The sequence below is a fragment of the Meles meles genome, chromosome 8 (genome assembly GCF_922984935.1).
Source record: "Meles meles chromosome 8, mMelMel3.1 paternal haplotype, whole genome shotgun sequence".
NCBI lineage: Eukaryota > Metazoa > Chordata > Mammalia > Carnivora > Mustelidae > Meles > Meles meles.
Genome location: NC_060073.1, coordinates 29,321,884 through 29,346,431, shown reverse-complemented (window position 1 = coordinate 29,346,431; position 24,548 = coordinate 29,321,884). Strand labels below are relative to the sequence as shown.

Below are 24,548 nucleotides of genomic sequence, written 5' to 3'. Positions count from 1 at the left end.
ACAGGGAGACCTCTGAATCTCCTCCCGTGGGAGAGGGTGGACGTTCCTTGGGGAGGGCCTCCACTGAAGCTTTACCTGTTCTTGAGCAAACAGGTTCTTGAAGAACCTGTTCTTGAGCAAAGTCTCTGACCTCTTGAGTCTTACGGCCCAGAATCAAGGGACCTCTGATCTTACAGTAATATTCAGGAAGCTCAAATTCCTCTTTCCAGAGCTCTCTTGTAGAGCTCACCTCTCTGCATTTGAGAAACCCCGTGGAGGATAAGTGACTTCCTGTAGTTCTAGCATCTTCTTCACACACAGGGTGCTGTTCTCACCTCAATGTGACTGGCTGGACTGCCCAGTCTGAAACGTAGCCCCTGCTTATAAGCTCCGGTTCCTCCTGTCTTCTCTGTGGATCACTTACCTCCTGCCTAAAAGGGGGAAATGGAGGTGCCGACCACATGGAATGGTGGCAAGAATGAAATGAATTCTGAGGTGCAGAAGTTGGAAAGCTCACCCGGCTCTGTGTCGGCAGTGGGGGAGTTATGACACTTGTCTTTGTGGCCGTGGGAACTATACCAGGCGCTGGGTCCCAGGAGCTGGCCCTATTCCCAACTTCAGGAAAAATCCACTTCCCCCAGACACATAGCCGACTCTGGGACCAAATCAGTAGGGGAAAAAAATCCTTATCCTGCCTTATCCCTCTTGGGGAGATGTCAAATAGGGACCAGGCACATCTCGGGGACTTGTGATGGAGAAGCGATGAATTCATTTGGGACTATCTGAAGAAGTCTGTTTTGGAGGACCGAGAGGCTCTGGGTACAGGACGACAGTGTGTCATCTTCTGCTGGCCTCCACCTGCCACGCAGCATGACTGTCATCCTCTCTCAGGCCTGACTGCAGAAATGGTCCTATGACAGGATGCCCACTGCAAAGATGACAGCCAGAATTCAGATTGATAAAGCCACTTCCAACACTGAAAGTAGCTCTCTGAGACCCTTGCTTCCAGGGAAAACAGGAGAGATTCTCAGAAGCGGGTGCTTCGGGGGAAAGACGTTTTAAACATCTGACAGGGAATTCTCAACAAGGCCCAGCTGGTGATTTTCTAGATGTCACTTGGGGACCGGACCTGAGATGTGTTCTTTGCACCTCCCAAGTCTGCTTGTCCTGAGTTTTGGGGAGCAGGCTAGAGTATCCCCATATTCATTCATTCATTCACTCATTTAGTCATTCATTTGTTCAACCTGTGCCTACTCTAGACAGTACTCTGCTGAGTACTGGGGACACAGTGTGGAGGGAGACAACAGCCTGGGCTGTCACAAGGCCACAAGGAAGTTCTGAAATTCCAGAATCCTGGAATCTCTCATTACTGAAGAAACCTGGGGTGATCGTAATTCCTTGTAATTCTTTACCTGTTCATTTCACAGACTTCTTTGAGAAACCAGTGAAACCTAGGGAATCTATCCCACCCAAACCCCTCTACACGCACACAAATGCACACACAGATGTACATACACACATAGACTTGCACACAACATCACAGGCTTATGGACACCCCCTTAACACCAACTGGTGGATTCAAGGTGGAAAACCTCTTGTCACCCAGCTCCATCGCTAGTCAACTGTGAGACCACCTCCGCCCCACTCACCTCTCAGGAAGGTTTGCAGACACATGGATAATGGTGAGTTAGGGGAAAATTACACAGTGCTCTATTCTCAGCAGATGGTGTGATTTTCTCCCACTTGGGGGGAGTGACTTGGGCAAACCATTCTTCTCCGGCCTTGCAATCTCACTTGGCAAGGTTTTGAAATGTGCTGGGCCAATTTTACTAGAGGGACCTATTTTCCTTGATCTGTGGCTTAGTGGAAAATATAGGTAAGATTAATGGTATTATATGGGTCAGCTAGGATTTATCCGAGTAAGAATGAGTTTACCCCAGAACACTGCGTAGTTAATTGGCAGCCCAGCACTGAAGTTAGATCCCTGCCTCTCCCAGCTGGACGACTGGAGTCATGTGGTTGAATCTATTTGTGCCTCTGTTCCCTTGTCTCTAAAAGGGTTTGGCAGTAGTGCCTCTTTCATAGCACTTTTTATGGGAATTAAATCAGCCAGAGTATATAAGCTGCCTAATTGTTATGCAACACCATTGACTCTAATTAATTGCCAATCACCTATCAAACCGGGATTGGGGTGCGCCTGGATGGCTCAGTGAGTTAAGCCTCTGCCTTCAGCTCAGGTCATGATCTCAGGGTCCTGGGATCGAGCCCCACATTGGGCTCTCTGCTCAGTGGGGAGTCTGCTTTCCCCCGTCTCTCTGCCTACTTGTGATTACTCTCTTTCTCTGTGTCAAATAAAATAAAAATAATGTTTAAAAAAACCGGGATCAGTTGGTATCATCATCCATTGAGAAAACTGATGTCAGGGAGGGGAAGGAACTAACTAGCTGTGTAGCCTAGAGTGACGGGCTGTGTCAACATTCGAACCCAGATGCAGGAGGTCCTCAGTATGCCAAAGTCTGATGCCAGGGAGTAGGTTAGACTCTTTCTAGACTTCCTGACAGATCCCTGGCAAATCTCTTCTTGAGACCCCTGGGCACTGGACCCCATGACCCCTCTGTCCCTCCTATAGTCACAAGCACTCCAATGGCTTGGGTGGCTCTTCTCCCTCCAGAGAGACTCCTCCCTGAATGCGTCAGTGGCTTTGAACAGTTAATGTTGCCTGTTGGGTCTCTCAGAGGGAGGGACTTGGGACCGTTTCTTTGTTATGTGACGCAGGAGATTTATGGGAGACCAGAGGGCTCAACGGAAAACATTCTTGACTGACTTTCAGCTGGAAATGCTTGTGTGAGAGATGCAATTGGCCATGCAGTATTAGCCCTCTTGAGTCACCACAGATCCCGAATCACAGAAGCCTCTGTTTCTCAGGAGAAAGACACACACGTGTTAAGTCCTGCTTCTCTGGAAGGGGTTCATGGTGTGGCCATGGCTGGAGAGGCTGGTGCCTGTCCAGTCATCTGTGGTCCATGGCTGCTCACACCTCGATCTTGTTCTAACTTTCTCTGAACCTTGGGAATATTCTGGAGAGACTATGCACCGGGGAGGCTGGGAGGTCATCAAAAGTTACTTCAGTTGGAGTTGGCCGTATTAGCCCAATGGGTAAGTGTGTTGGACGCATGGCGGCAGACTGACTGGATTTGAATCCTGGCTTCATCATCACTAGTTCTGTGAACTTGGGCATGTTTCTTCCCTTCTCTGTACCTTGGTTTCTGTATCTGTAAAGTGGGGATAATAATATCACCTACCTCATAGGGTTGTTTTAAGGATAAAATGAGTGAGTAGTTGTGAAGTGTGTAGAGGGGTGTCTGCCCGGTCTGTATTTGCTACTATTATTGCTGCTGGTATAATTAGTATCTTTTGGAGTCATAATTGGGGTGTGCGTCAGTGTGAAGGAAGCGTGTTGGAAAGTCTTCATAAATTATGAAAGGCTGCATAGCCTTGAAGGCTTGGTCCTTCTCAAGGCAAGAGGGAGCCAGAGGGAGGAACTCAGAAGTCTCGTGGGCATAGCTGACTGGAAGCAAGTTTCGGGCGCCATCTTTGCAATGCCCTGGTGGCGAACTTCCATCCGGGTTAGGAGCTGGACCTCGTTCGCTGAATGAAGCTAAACGTGAGCCGTGGGGCTTCCTCTCTGCCCAGAACTGCGCACTCCCTGTGCAGCCCTGCTCGCTACCTGCCATGTGGCGGGCCCTGGGTAAGCCTCCCCACGGAGGGCGGCCGCAGGTTGAGGTTCCCTGGTCCTTGCTGTCCCGCCTGACCACAGGCACGCGCAGCCACGCGCAGCCACGCACGCACTCCCGCCGCTCATGCGGGCTGGCGTGCTCACACGACGCATGCGCGTCGGGTCCCTGCAGTCACGCAGGCGGCTGCCTATGGAACTCAAGGCATTTTATTCAAACGTCTCGGTTCCTTATGTATTTGCATGTTCTGGGTGCCAGCTGGTAAACGAGAATGAATTTTAATACGACAGAAACTGCCGTTCGGCTCCAAACCACCGTCTGGGCCTCAGACTTTATTTTTAACCCAGGAGTGACAGCGGCCACCTGGCCACACAGTGACAGGCCGATCACCCTGCTCCCGCAGCCTCCCCCGAGCAGCCTCCCCTCCGAGAAGCTGACTGTGAGGCTGTGTTTTCCTTTTGTATGCTGGCCGAGGAAAGCCGCCGGAAGGGCCGTCACCCGGCCTGACAGTTTTCCCACCGCGTGAAGACTGGCTGACAAAGGCCAAAACTGAAAATGTCAGTGAGAACAAACAATATTTCAAAAGAGCCTTGTGCAGTTCCCTCCTTGCTGTCCTCCTCCCTCATCAGCCAGGCATTGTGTGAGCTGCTGAAAAAGGACACCCCCAAAAGGAATGATCACGCAAGCACACACACTCTCCAGGCCACTCAGTACTGATGCTTTTAAAATGCACCTACGTGCTAATGACACAAAAAGAGAAGCAACTGATGGAGGCTTCTGTCTTCTCGAAGCTCCCTTTCTTGCTTCTTCTTTTAGTATTTTCCGAGGCGAGGAAGATCATACAGAAGTTTCACGGTTCTCTCATCATCTTATTTTGAAAATCATCAGACACCGCTTCCTGGTGGTTAGAACCTGCTTCCTGCTCGGAAAGGAGAAAGCGGGTGTTGTCGATTCAGCTCAGCAACACCAGCCGTGTGTTTGTCCTTCTATGGCCCTTGTTTCGGAGCGCTTCTCCCCTTTAGAGCCAATGCTCGCTCTAATGACCTGGAAGGATCCCAGGTCCACAGCAAAGTGGTTTGGAGGGTGGGTTTCAGTGATATGCAGACCCGAGATGGGATTCTAGCTCTGCCGTTGGCTGACTTGGGGAAATTGTTTAATTTTTCTGAGCTTCAGTTTCTTTGCCTATAAATAACATACACACATGCATACATTCACTGCTTGGCATTCGTGGAAGATGGGGTACCACAGAACCCTAGAGGTGCTGGGGACCCAAGGACATTGCAGAACAGGCCTCCCCTCCCCTGGCTATCAGCTCAGAACTGAAGAACAAAGCAACTGAGATTCAGGAAATCAACTAGAGGTTCTAGATAGAAGTACTCACTTCCTGGGGTAACTCATTTTTCTGAGCTTCAGTTTTCTCACTGATTCATAAGCAGGATCTTCTGACTTTCTCTGCAATCTGCCCCAGTGAGGGATAGAGTCAGTTAAAGCCAATTCTGTCTGAATCCAGAGCTGGCTTCTAACTACCAACATGGTGCCCGCCCTGGCTCGTGGGCCACCATATGGTAGGCCCAGCAGTGAGTTTCTTTGTCGGCCAAGGACTGCACTTGAAGCTCAAGGATGTGGTCAGGAGAAATCACACTCCTCCAGGACGGTTTCAATGACATCACCTTTCCATGTTGGAGTTCACTGGAGTGTCAACTAGGGATGATAACACAGCCCCAGAAAAAGAAGGAGTTTTTTATTAATGGTTTAGAAGCCTTGTGAGACGGTTTCACAGAATCAGATAGAAGCAGAAAATTCATAGGAGCCCTTGGATTAAATCATGCTTTAGCCAGCTGATAGCCATTAGGCTTTATTTTGAAGGCTTTAACTCTTGGGAGCCAACCACTGAACTTGGCTCTGTCAATATGTGGAAGGTGTGTTTTGTAGGAAATTTTAAGGAGTCATTTATTCATTCAGTAAATATTTGTCGAACATCTACTGTCTGTCACACTGTTGTGAGAATTAGAGAAACACAATAAACAGGTAAATTGTCCTTGCTTTTCTTGGAGCTTCTATGATAGGAAGGGCAGATGGATAATAATTGAATGCACAAATAAATAAATAAGTTGTTGTGGGGACACCAAAGCAGGGCGAGTGAGGGAGACACGTGGGTTGGGTAACAGTGTTCAGGGAAGGCCTCTAAGAGGGAGTGACGTGGAGCTAAAACACAAAACATGATGATCTGAGAATAGAACATTCCAGACAGAGGGCATGGTAGATAATGTGTTCTAAGGTGGCAAAGAGCTCAGAATGTCCAAAGGTACTGAAGGAAAGTTTATCCCCGGAGCAGAGTGAGCTGCTGAGGGTTCAAGAGGGAGATAGGAGCCAGCTCCTGTAGGTCTTGTCAGCCATGAAGAGGACATTTATTCTGGGTGCAACCAGAAGCATTAGAGGTTACAAGTAAGGGAGGGATACCACATGATTGTGGGAAAATGCTCATGGTATTTGGTAAAGTAGAAAAAAGGATGCCCAAATCTAAAACTATGTTTAGTACTGTTTTAACTATATAAGTACGGAAGTACACACACACACACATACACACACAAACACACACATTCAGAAAATTGAAAGAAGATAAAATATTTCAAGTGTTGGCAGTACACTTACAAAAGCAAGTGTCACCTTGCTTTTCCTTCATTATTTCCCTGAATTTTGTCAGTTTTCTACACGTTGTATTACTTTAAGAATCAGAAAAAAGTCATGCTTTTAAAAAACTTGTTTGTAGGGATGCCTGGGTGGCTCAGTCAGTTAAATGTATGCCTTCAACTCAGGTCATGATCCCAGGGTCCTAGGATCGAGCCCCACATGGGGTGGGATCTCTGCTCTGTAGGAAGTCTGCTTCTCCTTCTCCCTCTGTCTGCCACTCCCCCTACTTGTGCTCTCTCTCTCTCTCTGTTAAAGAAATAAACAAAATCTTAAAAAAATTTTTTTTTGTTTGTAGAGCACTCAATGGAGACAATGCCAGAGTGATGCTCCTTTACTGTATCTTAGCTCAGAGTTGAGCTTAGTGTGTAGTGCTTTGGAATGCTGGAGTGAATGTTGAAGGTTCTGGCCAGTGGAGATGTTCTGTTTTGTTCTTTTTTCTTTTTTTAAGATTTATTTATTTATACCTTTGTAAAAATTAACATATACTGCATTATTAGCCCCAGGGGCTGTTTTTGTTTTTAATGAATTTACCCTCAGACAGACTTCTTACCCTTCCCAAATAAGTTATGCAAAAGCATGTACCATTTCTGTTTCATCCCACAGATTTGAATATAACCTGCCGATATGCAGGTGTGTTCCATGTGGAGAAGAATGGTCGCTACAGCATCTCCAGGACAGAGGCTGCTGACCTCTGCAAGGCTTTCAACAGCAGCCTGCCCACCATGGACCAGATGGAGAAAGCCCTGAGCGCTGGGTTTGAGACCTGCAGGTAGGAAGAGGAAAGCCGGGGGTGGGGCACTGGGGGCGGGGCCTAGGCCTCGGAGGCTCCTCCCTGACAGCTGATGGATGGTTGCCTGAAGGGTGGGCCCCACCTATCAATTTGGCCAAGTCAACCTGGAACCTGTAGGACAACAGGAATTTAAAGCCGTCTAAAGACACCTTTGTGAATCATAGTGGGGTTGCCCAGAGGAGGCCATTAAGGGTCAGCAGCTGGAATCCTCTTGCCTAAAGTGCTTCCACAGCGCTCTCCCAGCTTTGAAGCAGCGTGCAATATCATTGTCAGAACCACAAGAAAACATAAACCAAATAACAGTGTTTAAAATAAATATGTGCCTGGTGGAGTCTTGGCTGAGCAGACTTGGCTCAAAGCAGCGTTTTCGAACAACTCTCTCTCTCTGTCTCTCTGTCTCTCGTGTGTTTGTTTCTCTTCTGTGTTGCTCTGGCTTGACCAGAAATTAAAGGACATGAAAATTATTAAGATGTGTTATTCTAAGTGAGAGGGAAGTGGTCAGAGGGACCCAGGAGACCTCCTGAGAGACCTTGCATGGGACATCACAGAGCTCCCTGGACCCCAGCTCATGCCATGCTGCTCAGGGCGCTCACAGCAGGCAGTGGCCCCGTGTGTTTGAATTTCCGCTGACCCTGTGGTGAGCGGGAGACACCAAGAGCTAGTAGTGGTGACAGCCACGGCAAAGTGGTTTGGTTGGTTCGTTTTCACTAGAAGAGCTCTGGGTAATCCGAGCAACTGCTCTGAAGTTTCCAGCCTGCCGGCAGCTCCCCCCTGTTTTTGCAATGTAATGTCATTAGATAAAGTGGTTCCCCTTCCTCTTAAACACACACGCACACATGCAAACACAGGCTGCTCTTTCAAGGTCAAGTCGGGGAAAGCTTTACTCAGACCATGAAATGTAATGTCAACATGCCTACCGTGGCCCTTGCTTGCAGAGGACGCAAACACATCAGGAGTGGCAGCGGGGTCTCTCTGCCTGAAAATGGAAAAAAAAAAATCTTCACTCCCACACGGCACTGAAAAGGTAGCCACTAGCCTCATGTGGCAATTTGCACTAAATGACAAAAAAATTCAGCTTTGATTCTTTGGTGACACTGTTGACATTTAGTTGCTCCACGAGCCCCAGGTGATGAGCGGCTGCCAGATTGGAGGGCATAGATTCTAGACAGAACATTTCCATTCCTGCAGAACGTTCTACTCAGCGGTACTGCTCTGAAAAAAAGGGCCAGCGTGCACGCACATCCGCGTGCGTTCAGAGCTAGGTCTGGGAGAACCCGAGAGCAGCAGAGGGAGAAGCTCTGTCCGCTGCTCCGAAGGGGGGCCAGGGAGCAGATCCCTGCATCCTCTTACCAAGGCTAATTGTTTAAATATGGCCCTGACTCGGCCAATAGCCCAAGAAAGTAGACTTACTAGACTGAATCTGGGTTGTGAAATACAGACAAGACATACTTAGGAAACACAGAAATGTTCCCATCTGCTGAAAGCAAGGGGAGTTCTTCAGACTCCCACGGGCTAAGCTCCGCGCACTTAGAGGTGGGACGCGCCCTGCTGTCCACTTGCCCATGTCCCCTCTATCCTCGGACTGCACCTGGCGTTGATCTGATTTCTTCACTTTATGGATGAAGCAACTGAAGCTTGCAGACATGCCAGAGCTCGCCCAGGGCCATGTCGCTTGCCCCAGGAGGGGTCCAGAGGCTAATCCCGCTTCATCTGAGCCCAGAGCAAGAGTTTCATGACCCTCCTGAGGGACTGAGGGCGAGGGGGAGACAGAAGCATGATGCATGGATTTGCTGAGCGCTTCTTTCCTCCCTGTGAACAGCAACTAGCTGGGGCAGTATATACACATATATAAATTTTAATACCCCAACTCACGTACGGTGGGACACCTTTGAGGGGCAGTTGGCTCATGGTAGCAACGACTCAGGCATAACTTAAAAAGGGAATGTAGATTCTAGAATCTCAGTGTGACACAGATCTCCCAGTGTGATGCGGGGATGCGGGCGGGGTGGGGAGTAGGCTCACCAAAGAGTGTTGCCATTAATAAAAAAAAGAAAGAAAGAAAGAAAAGAAAAACGGTGCCAAAGAAATCTGTCCTTCCACCCATAGCGGGTATTAAGTGTTGCAAAACGCATTTTCATAATTTCACTCAGGCGGCTGTGAATCAGATCTCTGCCATACGACAGGTGGCTGAGGCTTGTAGGCTCCGAGAAAACCCTAGCAGCCACTCTCTTCTGTCTGCCCCACCCTGATTAGTAGCATTTCCCAGATAGATGGAAACTTATTAACATTTAATTGCTCTCTCTCTCTCTCCCCACCAAACTAAGGAGTCTTTGGAGAAACCAGTCTGTCCTTTCAGAGGAGGAATTAGTCATGCTAGCTACGGTTGCAACATGGACCCAATGAGTTCCATGTGCTTAGAAATTTCAAACTCACAGCCATTTCCGTGGGTCTTGCAGGATGATGAACTGTGAACTGTTACCTCTGGTAGCAAACATTAAAAAGGCTCTCCACCATGCATTTTAGCCAGCATTGCATTTTCAGAAACTTGCTGGATTTAGCTTGGTCCTCTCTACCGTACGCCTTCCACCAACCCTTCATCACCCGTATCTTATTTTTGGATGCATTTTATATTCATGAGAGATTGTGCAGTGAGTGAGTACTTAGCTTCCGAGATGCAGACTGAAGAGGCTGGGTACTCTCTGTTGTAACCCACAGGGCCTCAGGCTCCATCGTGCTCCCAGAAACATCTTGGTTGGGGCAGAGGGGGCTTACGCACTTCTCTGACTGAGCTGCCTCTGGAAAATTCCTGAGCTAAATGAGGCACTGCTATCTACTTACTTAATCACTATTACTCCCATTTTAATGACAGTCAATTTACTTCCACTGGCAATGAAATTATGCCTGGGATGGTCATGAAGAAAATATACTGTGTTTCTAGCATATAAACAAGGCTTCATGTTTATAGTAATGGAGTCAGGAGGGAGGGAATCACAGGGAAAAGTGAGGCAAAAAAGGACGAGTAGAGGGTGGGAAATAGGCAGGTCTGACCTGTGTGGACTGAAAGGAAGAACCACCTAGCCCTAGCTTATGGAAACTGGTCGTCTGATGTATTTTCTGGAAAATATGAAGGCGATAGAGAGCCAGAGTGGATCTCACCTCAGTGACTCAGGCTTCCCTCCACATGTTCAAACTGACTTGACACCGCTGCCCACATAATTTATTTGAAACCAGTTTTCTCCTGGAGTGCCAGGCTGCCTCAGTCAGTAGAGTGTGCGACTCTTGATCTCGGGGTTGTGAGTTTGAGCCCCACGTTTGGTGTCGAGATTATTTAAATAAAACTTTTTTATTTTTAAAAAGCCAGTTTTTTCTTTCATGAATCTTTTTTTTTTTTCCTTCTAAAGCTCTTTACAGAGCTCTAAATAAAATCACTTTGCCTCCCTCAGTGTTGATCCCTTTCCTTCTCTCTCTCCGTGGTTGTTTCTGGATTTTACTTAACCAGTTGTTGAAACCTCTAAGATCCCCAGAGGTGAACCGAATGACACTGGGTGCTATGTGAGATGTCATCCGATGGCACGTCACACAGTCCCCATTACAGCCTCGCAGGGGGATAACCTCTCGCTTTCATTTTGCAGGTACGGGTTCATAGAAGGGCATGTGGTGATCCCCCGCATCCAACCCAACTCCATCTGTGCGGCCAACAACACAGGGGTGTACATCCTCACATCCAACACCTCCCAGTATGACACGTACTGCTTCAATGCCTCAGGTTGGTTCCAAGGGGATGGTCTTTGCATCTGGGGTGGCCTTGGACTCGCATCAGTCTTGGCTTAAGTAGGGAGTCATGCAGCTTCCATTCACATAACAGATGCTCACTGAATATCTCCACAGCCACAGCAGAGACAGGCGTCCTCTCTCCGGAGTGCTTACTTGCAAGGCAGGGAGGCCAACAGGAAACAGAGAAAGAGTCAATACCTCATACGAAGTCAAAAAGTGATGAGTGCTATAAAAAAGAAAGTCGAAGAAGAGGCTTCTGAGTGCTAGGGAAGCTTTTCTCTGAGAAGGTGGCCAGCGAGGGTGCCTATGAGGAGGTCCATTTGAGAGAGAGCCCCAACCGGTGTCAGGGAGAACAGCCATGGGCAGAGAGGACAGCAGTGCCAAGCCAGGCATGGGGGAGTCGCAGTGCCTGAGGACACCTCAAGTCGCAGTGCTTGAGACACCAAGGAGGACACCTCCTTGAGGACACCAAGGAGGCCAGCGTGGGTAAAGCCCAGTGATCAGAAGGGGGAATGCCGAGGAATGAAGTCAGAGATGTAACCAGGTCCCATAGGGCCTTGTAGGCCATGGTAGAGAGTGTGGATTTTATTCTCAGTGGGATGGGAAGTCACTGCAGGGTTTTGAATCGGGAAGTGACATGAACCTAATGATGTTATTGGGGTACAAGCCAAATGGCTTGGCTTAGAAGTATTTTCTATGTTGGACCTGGAGAGAAAGCTGGGAGGATATACGGTAGGCCTTTGACCTTCTTGAGTTTCATTTCCCAACAATTGAGAGCCTTGACAACTAGAGAACAAGAAAACCAAGTTAAGATGTGTGTGCTGGGCTGCAGGCCAGGCTCCTCTGCCTGTCAGAGGGACTTGCTTCCAACCACTGCCCTAGAAATTCATGTTTATTAGTCTAATTCAGGCTCCAGCAGAATTCAAGGATTCTTCACATCGTGTATCTTTAGGGTCTCTTGAGAAGGGTCAAACACACAAATGTCAAGCTCTCGAATGCCAACTATCAAATGTTGTTTGACTACTTCCTTCTCAAACTGGGCCTTCTGTTCCTCAGGAAGGTCTGAGATTGTGTGAAGGGAAGATGGAACCACGAGGTAAATTCGACACGTCTTCCTGGCACATCTGTTTTCCTTAGAGAAGGGAAGGAGGGTGTTAAATTAGCTGAAAAGTGGTTAAAGAATGTTGTATGAGACAAACACAGATGTTATTCAATGATGACTTAAGGCATTGTTTGCATGAGAAAAACACAGATATCACATGTGGGAGAGTATGAAATCTGCACGGGGTTTTCAGTGCAAGTGGAGGCATCATAGTAATTGCGAGATTACGTCAGTAGCTTTCGGCTATGCCGGCCACCCACGGTGGCATGAGAAGTAGGGATGGAAGTGGGAATTCAGAAGAGAAATCTAGAGATTAGGAGAAAGGGAAAGTTTCGGGTTAATAGTAGGAAATGGTATGTTTTGAAGCCAATATATTATGTCAAATATAGGCAAGTCCCTAACCTCTGGGGGACACTCACAACAAAGAGAAGAAAACTGTAGATTATTTCTCATTCCCTGGTATATGAGCAAGGAATGCAAATGGAATTTAACCAAAAAGAGGAGAGTCCCCATGAGGCAAAATGGTGCATGGCCCCCACCCAGTTCCCATACCCATATACCCAGAATGTCTGTTCTAAGGACACGATATTGAGGAAAACCACTTGCAAATAAAGAAGTAAACACAGAGCAGCACGTGGTCTCAATAGCTTATCTTAGTGCCAAAGGTCAGAGAGGGACTTTGGGAAGACTCTGTGTTTTAGAGGAAGGGGCTGGTCACGTGAGACTGGGCTAGTGTGGGACACACACTTGAGAGTGTCTGAGTACTACCCCTTTCTTCCGCCACTGACTCTTGCCAAGGGCATGGATGCCATAAATTATGTTGTTGCGAATCCACGTTGTCTCCCCTGTTTTATAAGTTAGTATCTCTTTCTGGAAAGAACTTTAACTCAAAAAAAAAAAAAAAAATAGAAGCTCCGAACGTTTTACCGGGAATGGCAACCATGTGGACAAGTTATTACTGAAACTTGTCTCCCTGCCCCTTAGTTTTCCCTGCAGGGTTGGGTCTAACCTCAGAAAAGGAAGTGAACCCTCCTGATTAATTTTCCTCTTCTTGGCAGGGGAGGTGTTAAAGCAGCTGAAAAGCTGGAGAAGTTCCGGGGGGTGTATTCATACCCAAATGGTTGTCTTAAAGTAGTGAAGTTTAAGGAGAAGATTTTTTCCTTTTCTTTTATCCAGGTTTTCTTAATGGAGATAGACTGCTTTATAAGTTTTTCTTTAAGTCTTAAAAAGAGTATTTTGGGATCAACTATATGCAGTCAGGACTCTGCTGGGCAAGTAGGGTGAGAAAGAACCAGCGACGTACTTCCTGGGAGTACCTCTTGGTACCTCTTGGGTACCTCTTGGGAGGTAAATCATGTTGAAATGATGAAACAAAAGAATAAAGAAGCTGGATAAGAGTGTTTATCTAAGGATAAATAAATTCTAAATGTCTTGGCGATGATAGAGGTGCTAAGCGAACTATGGATCTAGATAACCTTCTGTTCCAGGCAGAGCATCCCATCCGAAAGGTCCAGCTGAGGGTTGCAGGCAGGTGGTCAAGACCCAGTGATGTGACCCCCTCCAAACCCTTTTGGTCTACAGGGACCAAATCCAGCACAATCTTAGCAGACAGGTTCCATATGCTTACAGTTTTCAGCAATATTTTTGTAAAATGTGGCCTGTGGTTTATAGACAAAAATAAGACAGACCCTGGAAAGACCCCATGATTTTTATTTTGATTGCCTCATGTCTCAGTAAGGCCCAGCACAAGCCTGGTGACTTCCGTGTTAAGAGCCCAGAGAACTGACTTGAATTGGTTCATTTTTGGAGTTTGCCTCCAGTAAAATGCCTCATTCTTTTTTGAAGGTGGAATTTAGGAGAAGATGTTACATTAATTTGTCTACTCATTTGCTCATTTGCTCAACAAATATTTATTGGATACCTAGACTATATCAGGTGTTGAGGAAGATGTCTTTATAGCTGGCACTGAGTAACTGGTTAGGCTGAATAATTAACATTGCTCCCGGCTATTTTGGGGCAGTGGAGGCACCGTTTAGAGGTGCAGCCCACCAGGAAGCCCACCCCAGAGTCTTTCTAACAATTCTTTAGGTTCAGGAAAAGCTCACCAGGCCCTGTGCTCCCAGCAGTGCTGAGTTCATTAAACATTAAATCATTAAAATAAAAGATTGTCAGTGAGGCCCTGCTGTCTGACATGGGAGTGTGAATGTATTAATTGCACAATTGGGTCACCATTCATCATAGTGTGCTTGCCAGGTTTGGTGTTCTTTTTAAAAGTTAAGGGGAACTGGAGCATGAAAAAGGTCCATTTGAACAAAAGCTCTAATGATTTCCAAAACTGTCTTAGTGTTTTTTACACTGTATCCCATTCTATTACAACCTAACCCTTAGAAATTTCTTCCCAGGGCACTACTGTTGCCTGCATTCGGGGAAAGTGATTCCACCCCTGTCATAAAGAAGTCACATAATCCACGGCCTGTTTTGAGGCCTGTGCATCATAAAGTATCAGAAGCTTCTCGAGGGTCAGGCAGGTCACGATCTCCCAGGGAGGCTATCTACCCTGGTTTTCAAATGAGGAAATTATTGGGAACACTTTTTAAAAACTGTAAAAATCTAAAGAAATATTAATTGTTATTGTCGTCCATGACCTTATGAATTCCTTAAAAGTAAAAACAGGAACATGTTCTTTTTTTTTTTTTTTTTTCAAGATTTTATTTATTTATTTGACAGAGAGAGAGATCACAAGTAGGCAGAGAGGCAGGCAGAGAGAGAGGAGGAAGCAGGCTCCCTGCGGAGCAGAGAGCCCGATGCGGGGCTCGACCCCAGGACCCTGAGATCATGACCTGAGCCGAAGGCAGCGGCTTAATCCACTGAGCCACCCAGGTGCCCCAGGAACATGTCCTTTTTTGCTCCCCCTTTTTTTTTTTTTAAAATCTGTCTCATGAGTAATGCTTAAAATGAATAAATGAACTGATACATCTTAAACTTTTTAAAAACAGAATTTCTTATGACATTTCCATTCATGGTTCATGTAAACATTTCTTGACCTGTTCATTACTGCAGACCATTTTGGGGGGGGTGGTGGTTAACATCTTAGGTATGTTTCCTGGAAGTGTGGACCTGTGGGAATTATATCGGTACTTTCTCTTTCATTCATTCGACAAGTATTTATCGAGTGTCTCTCTGACCCCATCACACATAAATGTTCTGGCCAAGATAAATAAGGTCACTATTCATCACTACTCAACTTCTATAGCTCTTTGGAGGTTGGGGGGGGGGGCTGGGTAGCAGGGGTTAGGGGTTGAGGGATGTGCCATGAACAGCCATTTCATGTAAAATTTCGTGTAAAATGAACAAGATAATGTGAGGCAGCGGTAAGTCAGAAGGAGAACTGTAAGCAAAGATGTGATGGTGATACGTGTGGGGGATTGGTAAGGGGCTGGTTGAGATTGGTTGGTGAGGAGCGGACTTACTGAGGAGGTGACTTTCACTGAGACTCTCTTCTGGGATGTCTTTTACTTAGCCTTTGCAAGAATGGCTTTTCTTAAGACCTGGTTTTCTCCAGGTGAATAAATAAAGCTGTCGGTTGTTTTCACAATGAGTCAAAGAAATAGGCAGGTCAAGAGACGTGCCCTTTACCTGTAGGAAAGATGCTTCTGGGACCTGGGAAGCAACAAAGCCCTGTTCTGTTGAACTGATGTTTCTGTCCAATGTTATGAGGACCTCGCGATTTATGGCAGAACACCTAAAATGCTTGTGGTAACAGCCTTCCTTGTGATAGCAGTCTGCCGACCTGCCTCCATCCATCCATCCATCCATCCATCCATCCATCCATTTATTCATCCATTCATCCATCCATCCCTTTCTCCCTTCCTCTTTGACAAGAAGCAACAATGAGAGAAATCAGTGAAATAAGTTGCCATCTTGTGCACAGACACAGGACTGCATGCACATACACGCACACACGGTATGAAAGTTATCATCCATAAATGCATCCATTCTCCCTGCAACAGCAAATGCAGTTGAAAGCTCTCTGAGTGTTTAGATCTCAATACAAGGTCTAGTTACCAAATAGAGCTTTAATAAAACCCCATCCTGACTAATAGAAGTGGACATCAGTTTTGCTCCTATGTTTTTAAAGTTCTCATGGTTTTTCTCTTTGCTGCTCCACAGCTCCACCCGAAGAAGATTGTACATCGGTCACACACCTGCCCAATGCCTTTGAAGGACCAATTACCATAAGTACGTATCTCTTCTGACTTCGGTGGGGTGTCCCCATTCTTGGGAAGGGGATCAGGTGTACTTTCTGTGTTTCATATTTGAGTAGAAGAGCAGTCATTTCCCCAAGGCGAGGGACATTGGGTGTGATTCACTGTCCCTTCCCCTTTTCCTGCAGTGGCTTGAAACTGCAATCCCGTTGACCCCAACACACTGTTCCTCAAACTGCAGTCATTTGAAAACCGCTTTCACCTTTTTTGGGCACCTCTGTGTACACCGCACAATCATTTACTTGATATTTTTCACTTAATTGGCCTGTTCTTCTCCGCTTTAAATAAGTTTATTAAAAAAAAAAAAAAAAAGCCTGCAGCTGTGCCTGAGTGGCACAGTTGGTTGAGTGTCTGACTCTTGATTTCAGCTCAGGTCATGATCTCAGGGTTGTGGGATCGAGCCCCATGTCAGGCTCCATGATCAGCGGGGAGTCTGCTTGGGATTCTTTCTCCTTCTCTGCCTCTATTGCTAATGCTCTCTCTCTTTCTCAAAAAAAAGAAAAAAAAATTTTCTTCAAAAAAATAAAACAAAATAAAATAAACCAACAATCCCCTACAAATGGAAAACAAACCCCAGTCATAAGCAGAGGGTATCCTTAAAAATACACTTACATGTAGGATAAATTAAATAATCTTCTTAAATTCTAGCTGCTTGAAGGTTCTGAGTCTGAGCCATGTTCTCTCTCATGGAGAGGGGTTAATAAGGGCAAGGGGGAGATGCATTCCAGCCTCCTAAATTTTCTGTTTGATTATTTGTGTACTGGAAGAGAATTCTAATTTCAACATTATTTATACCACATCCACCTAAAATCATCCTGATGATCCCAAGATGTAGGCGTCTGGCACTATATGAGAACAAAAATCTCAACCAAAATTTTCAAAGAGGTCAACTTATTAACCCTGATCTTATGGCCTGTGAACCTCACTTTTTTTGAGAAGCATCATAGTGTTGAGGAGGCCTGATTTCTGCCTCCTAAGAGACAGAACCTTTACTGTGCAAGGGAACAGAGGTGGCAGGCGACAGAAGGATGAGAATCATCCTGGCCACACAAATCCAGCCCCATACTGTTAGGCCAAAAATTGTCCCCGCCCCGTGCCTCATGGAAAGGGAGGCTCACAAGTTCAGATGTGCTGTCTCAGTCAGGCTTGGTTTGAATCCTAGTCCCTTGCCACCTGGGTGATCTCAAAGGAATGACTTTGTCTCTCTGAGCCTCAGTTTTCTCATCTGGATAATGGAAAACCTGTGAGATTTGAAATGAAAATGAAGAAAAGTAGTATGTCCAATGCTTGTCAGGACCATAGTCATGTTCAATAAACTTCCCACTTCCTTGGTCCCCACCAATGCCTTTCAAAGTCCAGATCTGTACAAATTTGGTCATATATTTTTTAATCAGATCTACATCTGGAGAGATTATCAGGGTGTTTGAGACTTTGCAATATTTTTTTTTAAGACTTATTTATTTATTTGAGAGAGAGAAAGAGAGTAAGTGAGGGGAGGGCCAGAGGGAAAGAGTCTCAAGCAGACCCCGCTAACCTCCGCCACTGAGCACAGAGCCCATGTGGGGCTCGATCTCATGACCCTGAGATCATGATCTGAGCCAAAACTGACCGAGCCACGTAGGCACCCTTGCAATATTTTCCAATGTATGTTTTACTAATAGCTCCACTTAGGTAAGCCAGATAGGTAGACAAAAGGAACACTTAGTCCAGTGCAATATAGCAGAGGATAATTTTAGCTAAATGCACACTTGTACAGTGAGCGGCCCAGACTTGAAGGCAGCAAATCCTCTCAGGGAGGAGCAGAGAATGAATTCGCTTTGCTTTTCCTTCACCTGTCCATTGCAGACATTTCCTTGTTTAAATCAAAGATTCTGATCTTTATATACCTCTGTGCCTCTTAATTTCAAGGCTGAATCTCTTGGAGGATGGGCGGAGGCTCAGTCATCATTTAGGCATGCTGATTTCTTAGCCAGAGTAGGGGTTCACATAGACTGACAAAATTTGCTCCTTAGAAGAAAAGCCTCATTCTTCATGGATGTGCAAATATATATTCCTTGTTGAGACTGCTAACCTCTTCGTGTCCTACTTCCAATCCTTTCTGGAAGTAGATGGAATTAACAGCAATAGATTTTATATGTACTTGGAAGGGAGAAAAGGAACCAGTGGGAGAACTATCGTTTATTGAGACCAACTCAATATTGGATCCTGTGCTAAGCACTTCACATACCACGTATCCTATAGGGCTCAGAGCAAAGGGGAGTAGCAGCCCTCATTTTACCAATGACAAAACCGAAGCTCAGTACCAGCTTTGTCTAAGGGCACACACAGCTGGGATTCAAACATGGGGACTTCCAAACACACCCTCGTTCCCCCTCCCCATTTCCAGGGGGTGCAGGTGGGCAGGGGAGGGTAGACTTTCTTAGAACATCCCCTCCTCCCTGCCCCCACCCCCACTAGATAGGTAGTTAGGTGTTGTTTTGCTTGATAATGAAGAAAAATAGCTTTGAAGTCACTATCTTATGTGATAACCCACAGTCTTCCCTATACTCAGCAAAGGTCAGCTGCCAAGTTCTGAAAGTACCTTCTCTTTCCCCCAGCCATTGTCAACCGCGATGGCACCCGCTACAGCCAGACTGGGGAATACAGAACGAACCCTGAAGACATCAACCCCAGCACCCCCGCTGATGATGACGTGAGCAGTGGTTCCTCCAGCGAGAGGAGCACTTCAGGAGGCTTCATCTTCCACACCCACCTGCCAACTGTGTACCCGACCCAGGACCAAGACAGTACCAGGGTGTCTGACAACCCAGAGAATACCCCCATTACCAGTAAGGAGAATGAATCACTGTGCTTTCCCGTGGTGATTTGTTTACAAAACCAGCTCTGAGCTTCCTGGGTGATCAGCATTCCCTTGTGTGTTGATTGTCTCCTGTCTCTAGAAGTTGGGGACACCATTTGGGGAAGGGGAATATTATGGTAACCAGTGCCCCATAGTCATTGCCTGCTACTGTCTACAGTGTTTTTTTGTTTTGTTTTGTTTTGTTTTGTTTCCATCTACTCCTCTGTTTTGCTTACCTCGGGATAAGAAGCGCCGTACTGGAAGATTTTTTAGAAGACTTTCTTGTTCTTTTGTCCCAGGGATGTGGTGACAATTCAGGCATGCTACAGAAGCTGTTTTTACTTTTATGTGTTTCCTTCTTGTTCTTCTCCACCTTTGAATAAGATTGTTCTCATGAAGTTGGGATCCTAACAGATGCATACCATCCCGTCTGCTTTTTTCATCTTAACTCTACGTTTTTATGTTTTAACTTGATTTATGCAGTATTATTGATGGTGCGATGTTCTGTCCTATTCATCCATAATTTACTTAACAATTCCTTTGGTTTCAGTCTAAAGAAGCGTATCTAAAGGAGTTACCCGATCAAACTCAACCTACTTAAAAGCTGTCTCCTTGCAGCCTCTAGGGGAAAGCTGTTAATACTTGCTTGGTAACGTGGATAACTCATTACTTGGGGACTGCGAGAGTGGAAATATGGCAACATTGCATTCGATTTCTTTGGGGTTTTGCCCTTTGTGCTCCACTGTCCTTGGAAAGTGTTTGCATCTCCCTCTGGCCTCCTTCTCTGTTTTCCACTTTGCTTTTTCCCTATGGTTTGTTTTAAAATGGGTTTTTAAAGGAATGGCTGCATTCCTTCTGTGGAGGATTATTCAAACTGAAGTAGGGCATCCGCGTGTTGGGCAGCTTTCCTCTTATGGTGTGGATTTTCTTTTGTCCAGGCTCTTGCTCTTGTGGGGCAGGACTCTGCTCTCCCAAGAGTGTGGCCGACATTCACTGGTTTGGGAATGTGCCGCATAGGGCCTTTTTCTGTGCCTTGTCACCCAGAACTCAGGGCGACCTTCAGAGCACTATGATTTAGCCAAAGGCTACTTGCTCAATAGTGATTTAAATTTCTATGAGCAGCTTACTAAGGGTGCGGAAGCAGTACCAGTGGGCCCAAAGTCTGGTCATTCTCTGCAGACCCTTTGAAGAATTTTCAGGAAGCAGACATTCTCAAATGGCTGATGCCTTCCCAGATTACTGGCTCTCTGGAGATTGGGTCACCTCGTTGCCTATGGTCCTGAGGACAACCTTTCTAGAGAGGAGCTTCTGCAAACCCAGTAGGCCCTGCTGCTGGGGCCTGGCTGCCCCTGGGTTCCCCGCCCTGTTAAAGTAACCATGCAGGAGGCTCCTATCATCAGGGAATGCAATTTTGTCAGATGTTGGCAAACGTAACAATTAGTGGTCTCAGCGAGAGGCAGATCGAGTCTACTCCAAAGTACGGGATTTGGGCTGAGAAAAGAATCGTGCTTTCCTCTTTTCAAAGCACTTAGCTAAGTTTCTCTTAGTGATTTGGGAACAGAGAGACTCACTGGTCCAAAAGAATGAGTCCAGGGCCAACCTGAGAGTCACCGAAGTGCTGAAACATCCAAATGGCCAGTGGGAGCTCCAGATAAATCCATTTATGCAAAGAAGAGTGTCCAAGAAAAAAAAAAATCAGGTGGAAACTTGAAAGCAACCCATGGCATACTAGAAAAGATTACCACTGATAAATTCCTGAATAGACCCCAGTTTCTGAGCCCAGTGTGGAGAGTCCCAAAGCTTCATGACTGTTGGACCGAAAGGTGGGTCTTGGCCGGGAGGAGTGATTGCAAATCCTCCCTAATGCATGCAAAAGGACAGATGTCAAGAGGAGGTCTGGCTGAGGACAGAGAAGTGCATCTTTAGCTTGGCAGCTCATTCCTTCCGTAAGGGTCCTTGGTGAGTGGCAGTAGGGAAAGCCAGTAAGAACAACCTGGGTAGGTTTTGACTTCCAGCAGGCTTTTCATTATAAATGTTATTTTTGGAAGAGACTTTCTGGGGGCATGTCATCAGCCTCTTTTTTATTGGTGATCTGGAATTCTCTGGAATCCAGAAATCTAAACTAATTCAGGAAGCAGAGACTCCTACCTTGGAAATCTCCATTTCCCTGTCTTCTGGGTGTCAAAGAAATATATACATATATATATTTTTGGTCTGGCTTCGCCTACGTGGGTGGGGAAAATTGGAAACTCTGCCAGCTAGACAGTAGATCCTTCCATTTTCCCCAAATCTCATATGACTCCTTTTGGGAAAGTAGAAATAATTCCTATTTCTGTCTTGCTCTTGTATCTTTACTTCCTGTTGGTCTCTTCCTCTCCTTCTATAGGGCGAAGGTGGCAGAACTCTGTAATAAAGTTTCTGAGGGCAGAATGGGTGCCTGAGAATTTTTCAGGGAGGATGCTCAGGTGAATCTGGGGGCATTGTTGGTGAAATTGGCTCCTGTGTCTCATCTCTATTCTTTGCCAATGTGTCCTTGGCTATCACAGAACGTACTGCAGAGGTTATTGATATTTGGTGAATATAGGGTGTTTAAACTTTAACCTGGGGTTCATGGACCTCCAGTAGGCTCAGTGATAGGCCATAAGGCATTCAAGAACCTGAAATAATATACAAAATTTTGAGAATGTGTATGTGTCACATCACTCTTTTGAGGACAGAAGTCATAACTTAGATCAGATTTTCAAAGGGAGGTAGAACTCAAAATGGCTTTTAAAAACCTCAGCTGGTTTAGGTGTTGATCCTGATGATCTCTACTAGTCTTCCGCAGGGAAACATTCTGGACCCAAGTCCTACTTGAGAGTCAAATTGGAGATTTCAAATTGCAAAATATCACTGATTATCCTTTCTTGAATTTGCATAGTGTCCAGAATTTCTCTAGCTTGGGCAGTTTTGTTTCTTTTCTGGAAACACATTCCAAATTAAGAATTACAAGTGACAGAAGGTGATAGAGGGAGACTTGACAAAGCTTTATCTGATTTCGATATTTTGAACACACACCCTTTGCAAGGGTCCTGCTCAAGCATCAAGCTTGACTTGAAGTTAATGGTGTGGGTGGACTTTGAAATGCCAGTTGTTATCATAGGCTACTGGCATGAAGGGATAGGCCCAGAAGACACAAGCAAGCATCTCTAAAGACACTCCAAACACAGATGAATGAAAGCAACTTCATGAAATGTTTCATCAAAGACCTTCAGTCCATGGCTGGGTCACCTCATCAAGTAAATATAAAATCTCTTTTCCTTCACAGGTTGTTAAGTTCCTACTTGATTTTGCTCTGAGTCTGTGTTCAGAGGGTTCTGTCTGAAGTTTGAGTAGCTCTGAATTGACACCCATCCAGAATTTGCATTGCTCATGTTGTTCTAAGATTCCAAGACACTTTAGGAGATTGGAAAGATAAAGCCAGGCCTCAATCTTTCTTTTTCTAATCTTTGCTCTATAATAGAGACAGATGTCACATGTACATAGAGTGGAGAATAAAGGTTTGTAGAAAGATCTCACTAAATGATATTTTCATAATTGATCCAGTTACCTCAACTGTGCACTCAAACAGCCAAGCAGCAGTTCAGGAGCAAATGCATTGGATGTGGTCCTGGTTTGGTAACTCACAGCCTAAGACTCAGGATCACACAGCAGCAGCAACAACAGGTAAACTGCTCTGTCTTCTGCTTATCCATTATCCTGAATGCCAAGTTTTTCAGCATCAAGGTGAAGAGTATCCATGATCATGTCCAAGTTTGGGACTGATGTCCTGTCTCCTTCCTTAAGGAATTGGGATCTGATATGATTTTGTTTATCAAAGAGGCCTATGGATCTGGGGATATGGTTAGATACTCCTCTGTGTTCTATTTGTTTTTCTTTTGGCAGCATGCACATAGAATCAGAATTAGTTTTCCTTCAGGAGCTTCAACTAGGAGATTCATTCAGAACAGACCCTCTTGAAAGAAGTCTATTAGAAAATGCATACTCCTACTTTCTGCTGGTCTACTTATCGCAGTCAGTAATAATAGAGGGAAATACTGACTTATGGATGGAAAGTGTAGGTTCTGTGTACTTGTTTGGACACTCAGTCCTCAGCTCTAAAGTGGAGGGGTGACCTGTTGTTTTCCATGAGAATCTAGACTGCCTGGATGTTTGACCATTAACTCTAAATCCCTGCAAAGTATTCTGGACTGAGAGTTTATGTGGGAAAAGATTCCAGGTCCAGAACAATGGGAGATTACAAGCATATCTTCATTTATTAGCTTTTGTTGATTGAGGGTATGGTCATATTTTAAAATAATTGGGCGTTCTTTCTGCAGAAGGAGAATAATAAAAATGGTCCTTAATACTTCCTTAGTCAAATAAAGTATATTTTATTTTAACAAATATTCAGCTTAGTTGAATAAAGTATATTTTATTTTAACAAATACATAAGGAAAATAGTGCTGATGTTATGTTGTGATTTTATATCATGGTGATAAAGGTCATGCTGGAGGGAGATGCAGAATAAAGAATATGCTATTTTTAGATGTTAAGTGTTTACAGTGTTTATCTTCATAGAACAAATATTGGGAAGAAAAGGTCTTCTTGTCAGTGCTGTATCTTGGGCCATTTCTGGGCTTTCTTGATAGCTGAAAAAAAGAAATCTAATCACCTTACTTTTGTTTTGGGGGATTTAACAATGGTTTCAGCCTCTCTGCTTCAACTTTTTTTTGTTTTTTTTATCCACTCTTTAATATTCTTCTGGTGCACATTATGGTGGCAGAAATGATGGTTTTGGGAAGTTTTCAAACCGGGACTCTTACTTCTGATCTTATTCGTGAGATCCTTGGGTCACTTCATTTCTGTCCATCTTTCCTGATTGATTACCTCTTTTTCAAAAATGGACTCAAAATGTCCTGGTCGTCCACTTTGCAAAATAGAGTGTTGATATAAAAAAGTGACCATGGGCAAAATTGCTGGAGGATCTGGACACTAACTGGAAAAAGGTGGAAAGGATCTTTTTCCATCGCATGTGGCATTTTTTGGTGTGTTTTGGAGATTGCTGGGATTAAGTGTCTGGGATTGCTGGCAGAAATACCATACCCTAAATTCTTGGAGAATGATATTGGTTGTCCAACATAGAACATGAAGGGCTAGGACCCTTGGTTTCAGAATCATAGACTCTCAGATTTGGAGAGCATCTTCAACAGTCTAGCTCAGTCAACACTTCTAGTGATTTGATCTACACAATTTTCCAGCTAAATGATCTTTCTGATGGTGAGGAATACAACTTTTATGAAGAAGTTCTTTGTTGGATAGTCCAGATTATAACCTTTTAAATTCAGCATTTGGG

The 24,548-nt window shown here is 45.3% G+C and overlaps 1 protein-coding gene across 10 annotated transcripts in view; it reads left to right on the top strand.

The window, feature by feature from the left end:
* The window catches only part of CD44 (CD44 molecule (Indian blood group)), an 86,745-nt gene that overhangs the window by 27,415 nt on the left and 34,782 nt on the right, over positions 1-24,548 (top strand). For all 10 annotated transcript variants that reach the window (XM_046015112.1, XM_046015111.1, XM_046015120.1 and 7 more), the window contains exons 2-5: positions 7,008-7,173; positions 10,827-10,960; positions 16,241-16,309; positions 18,933-19,163. In XM_046015112.1, the coding sequence (XP_045871068.1) occupies positions 7,008-7,173; positions 10,827-10,960; positions 16,241-16,309; positions 18,933-19,163 (600 nt within the window). The remainder of the gene's footprint in view (positions 1-7,007; positions 7,174-10,826; positions 10,961-16,240; positions 16,310-18,932; positions 19,164-24,548) is intronic.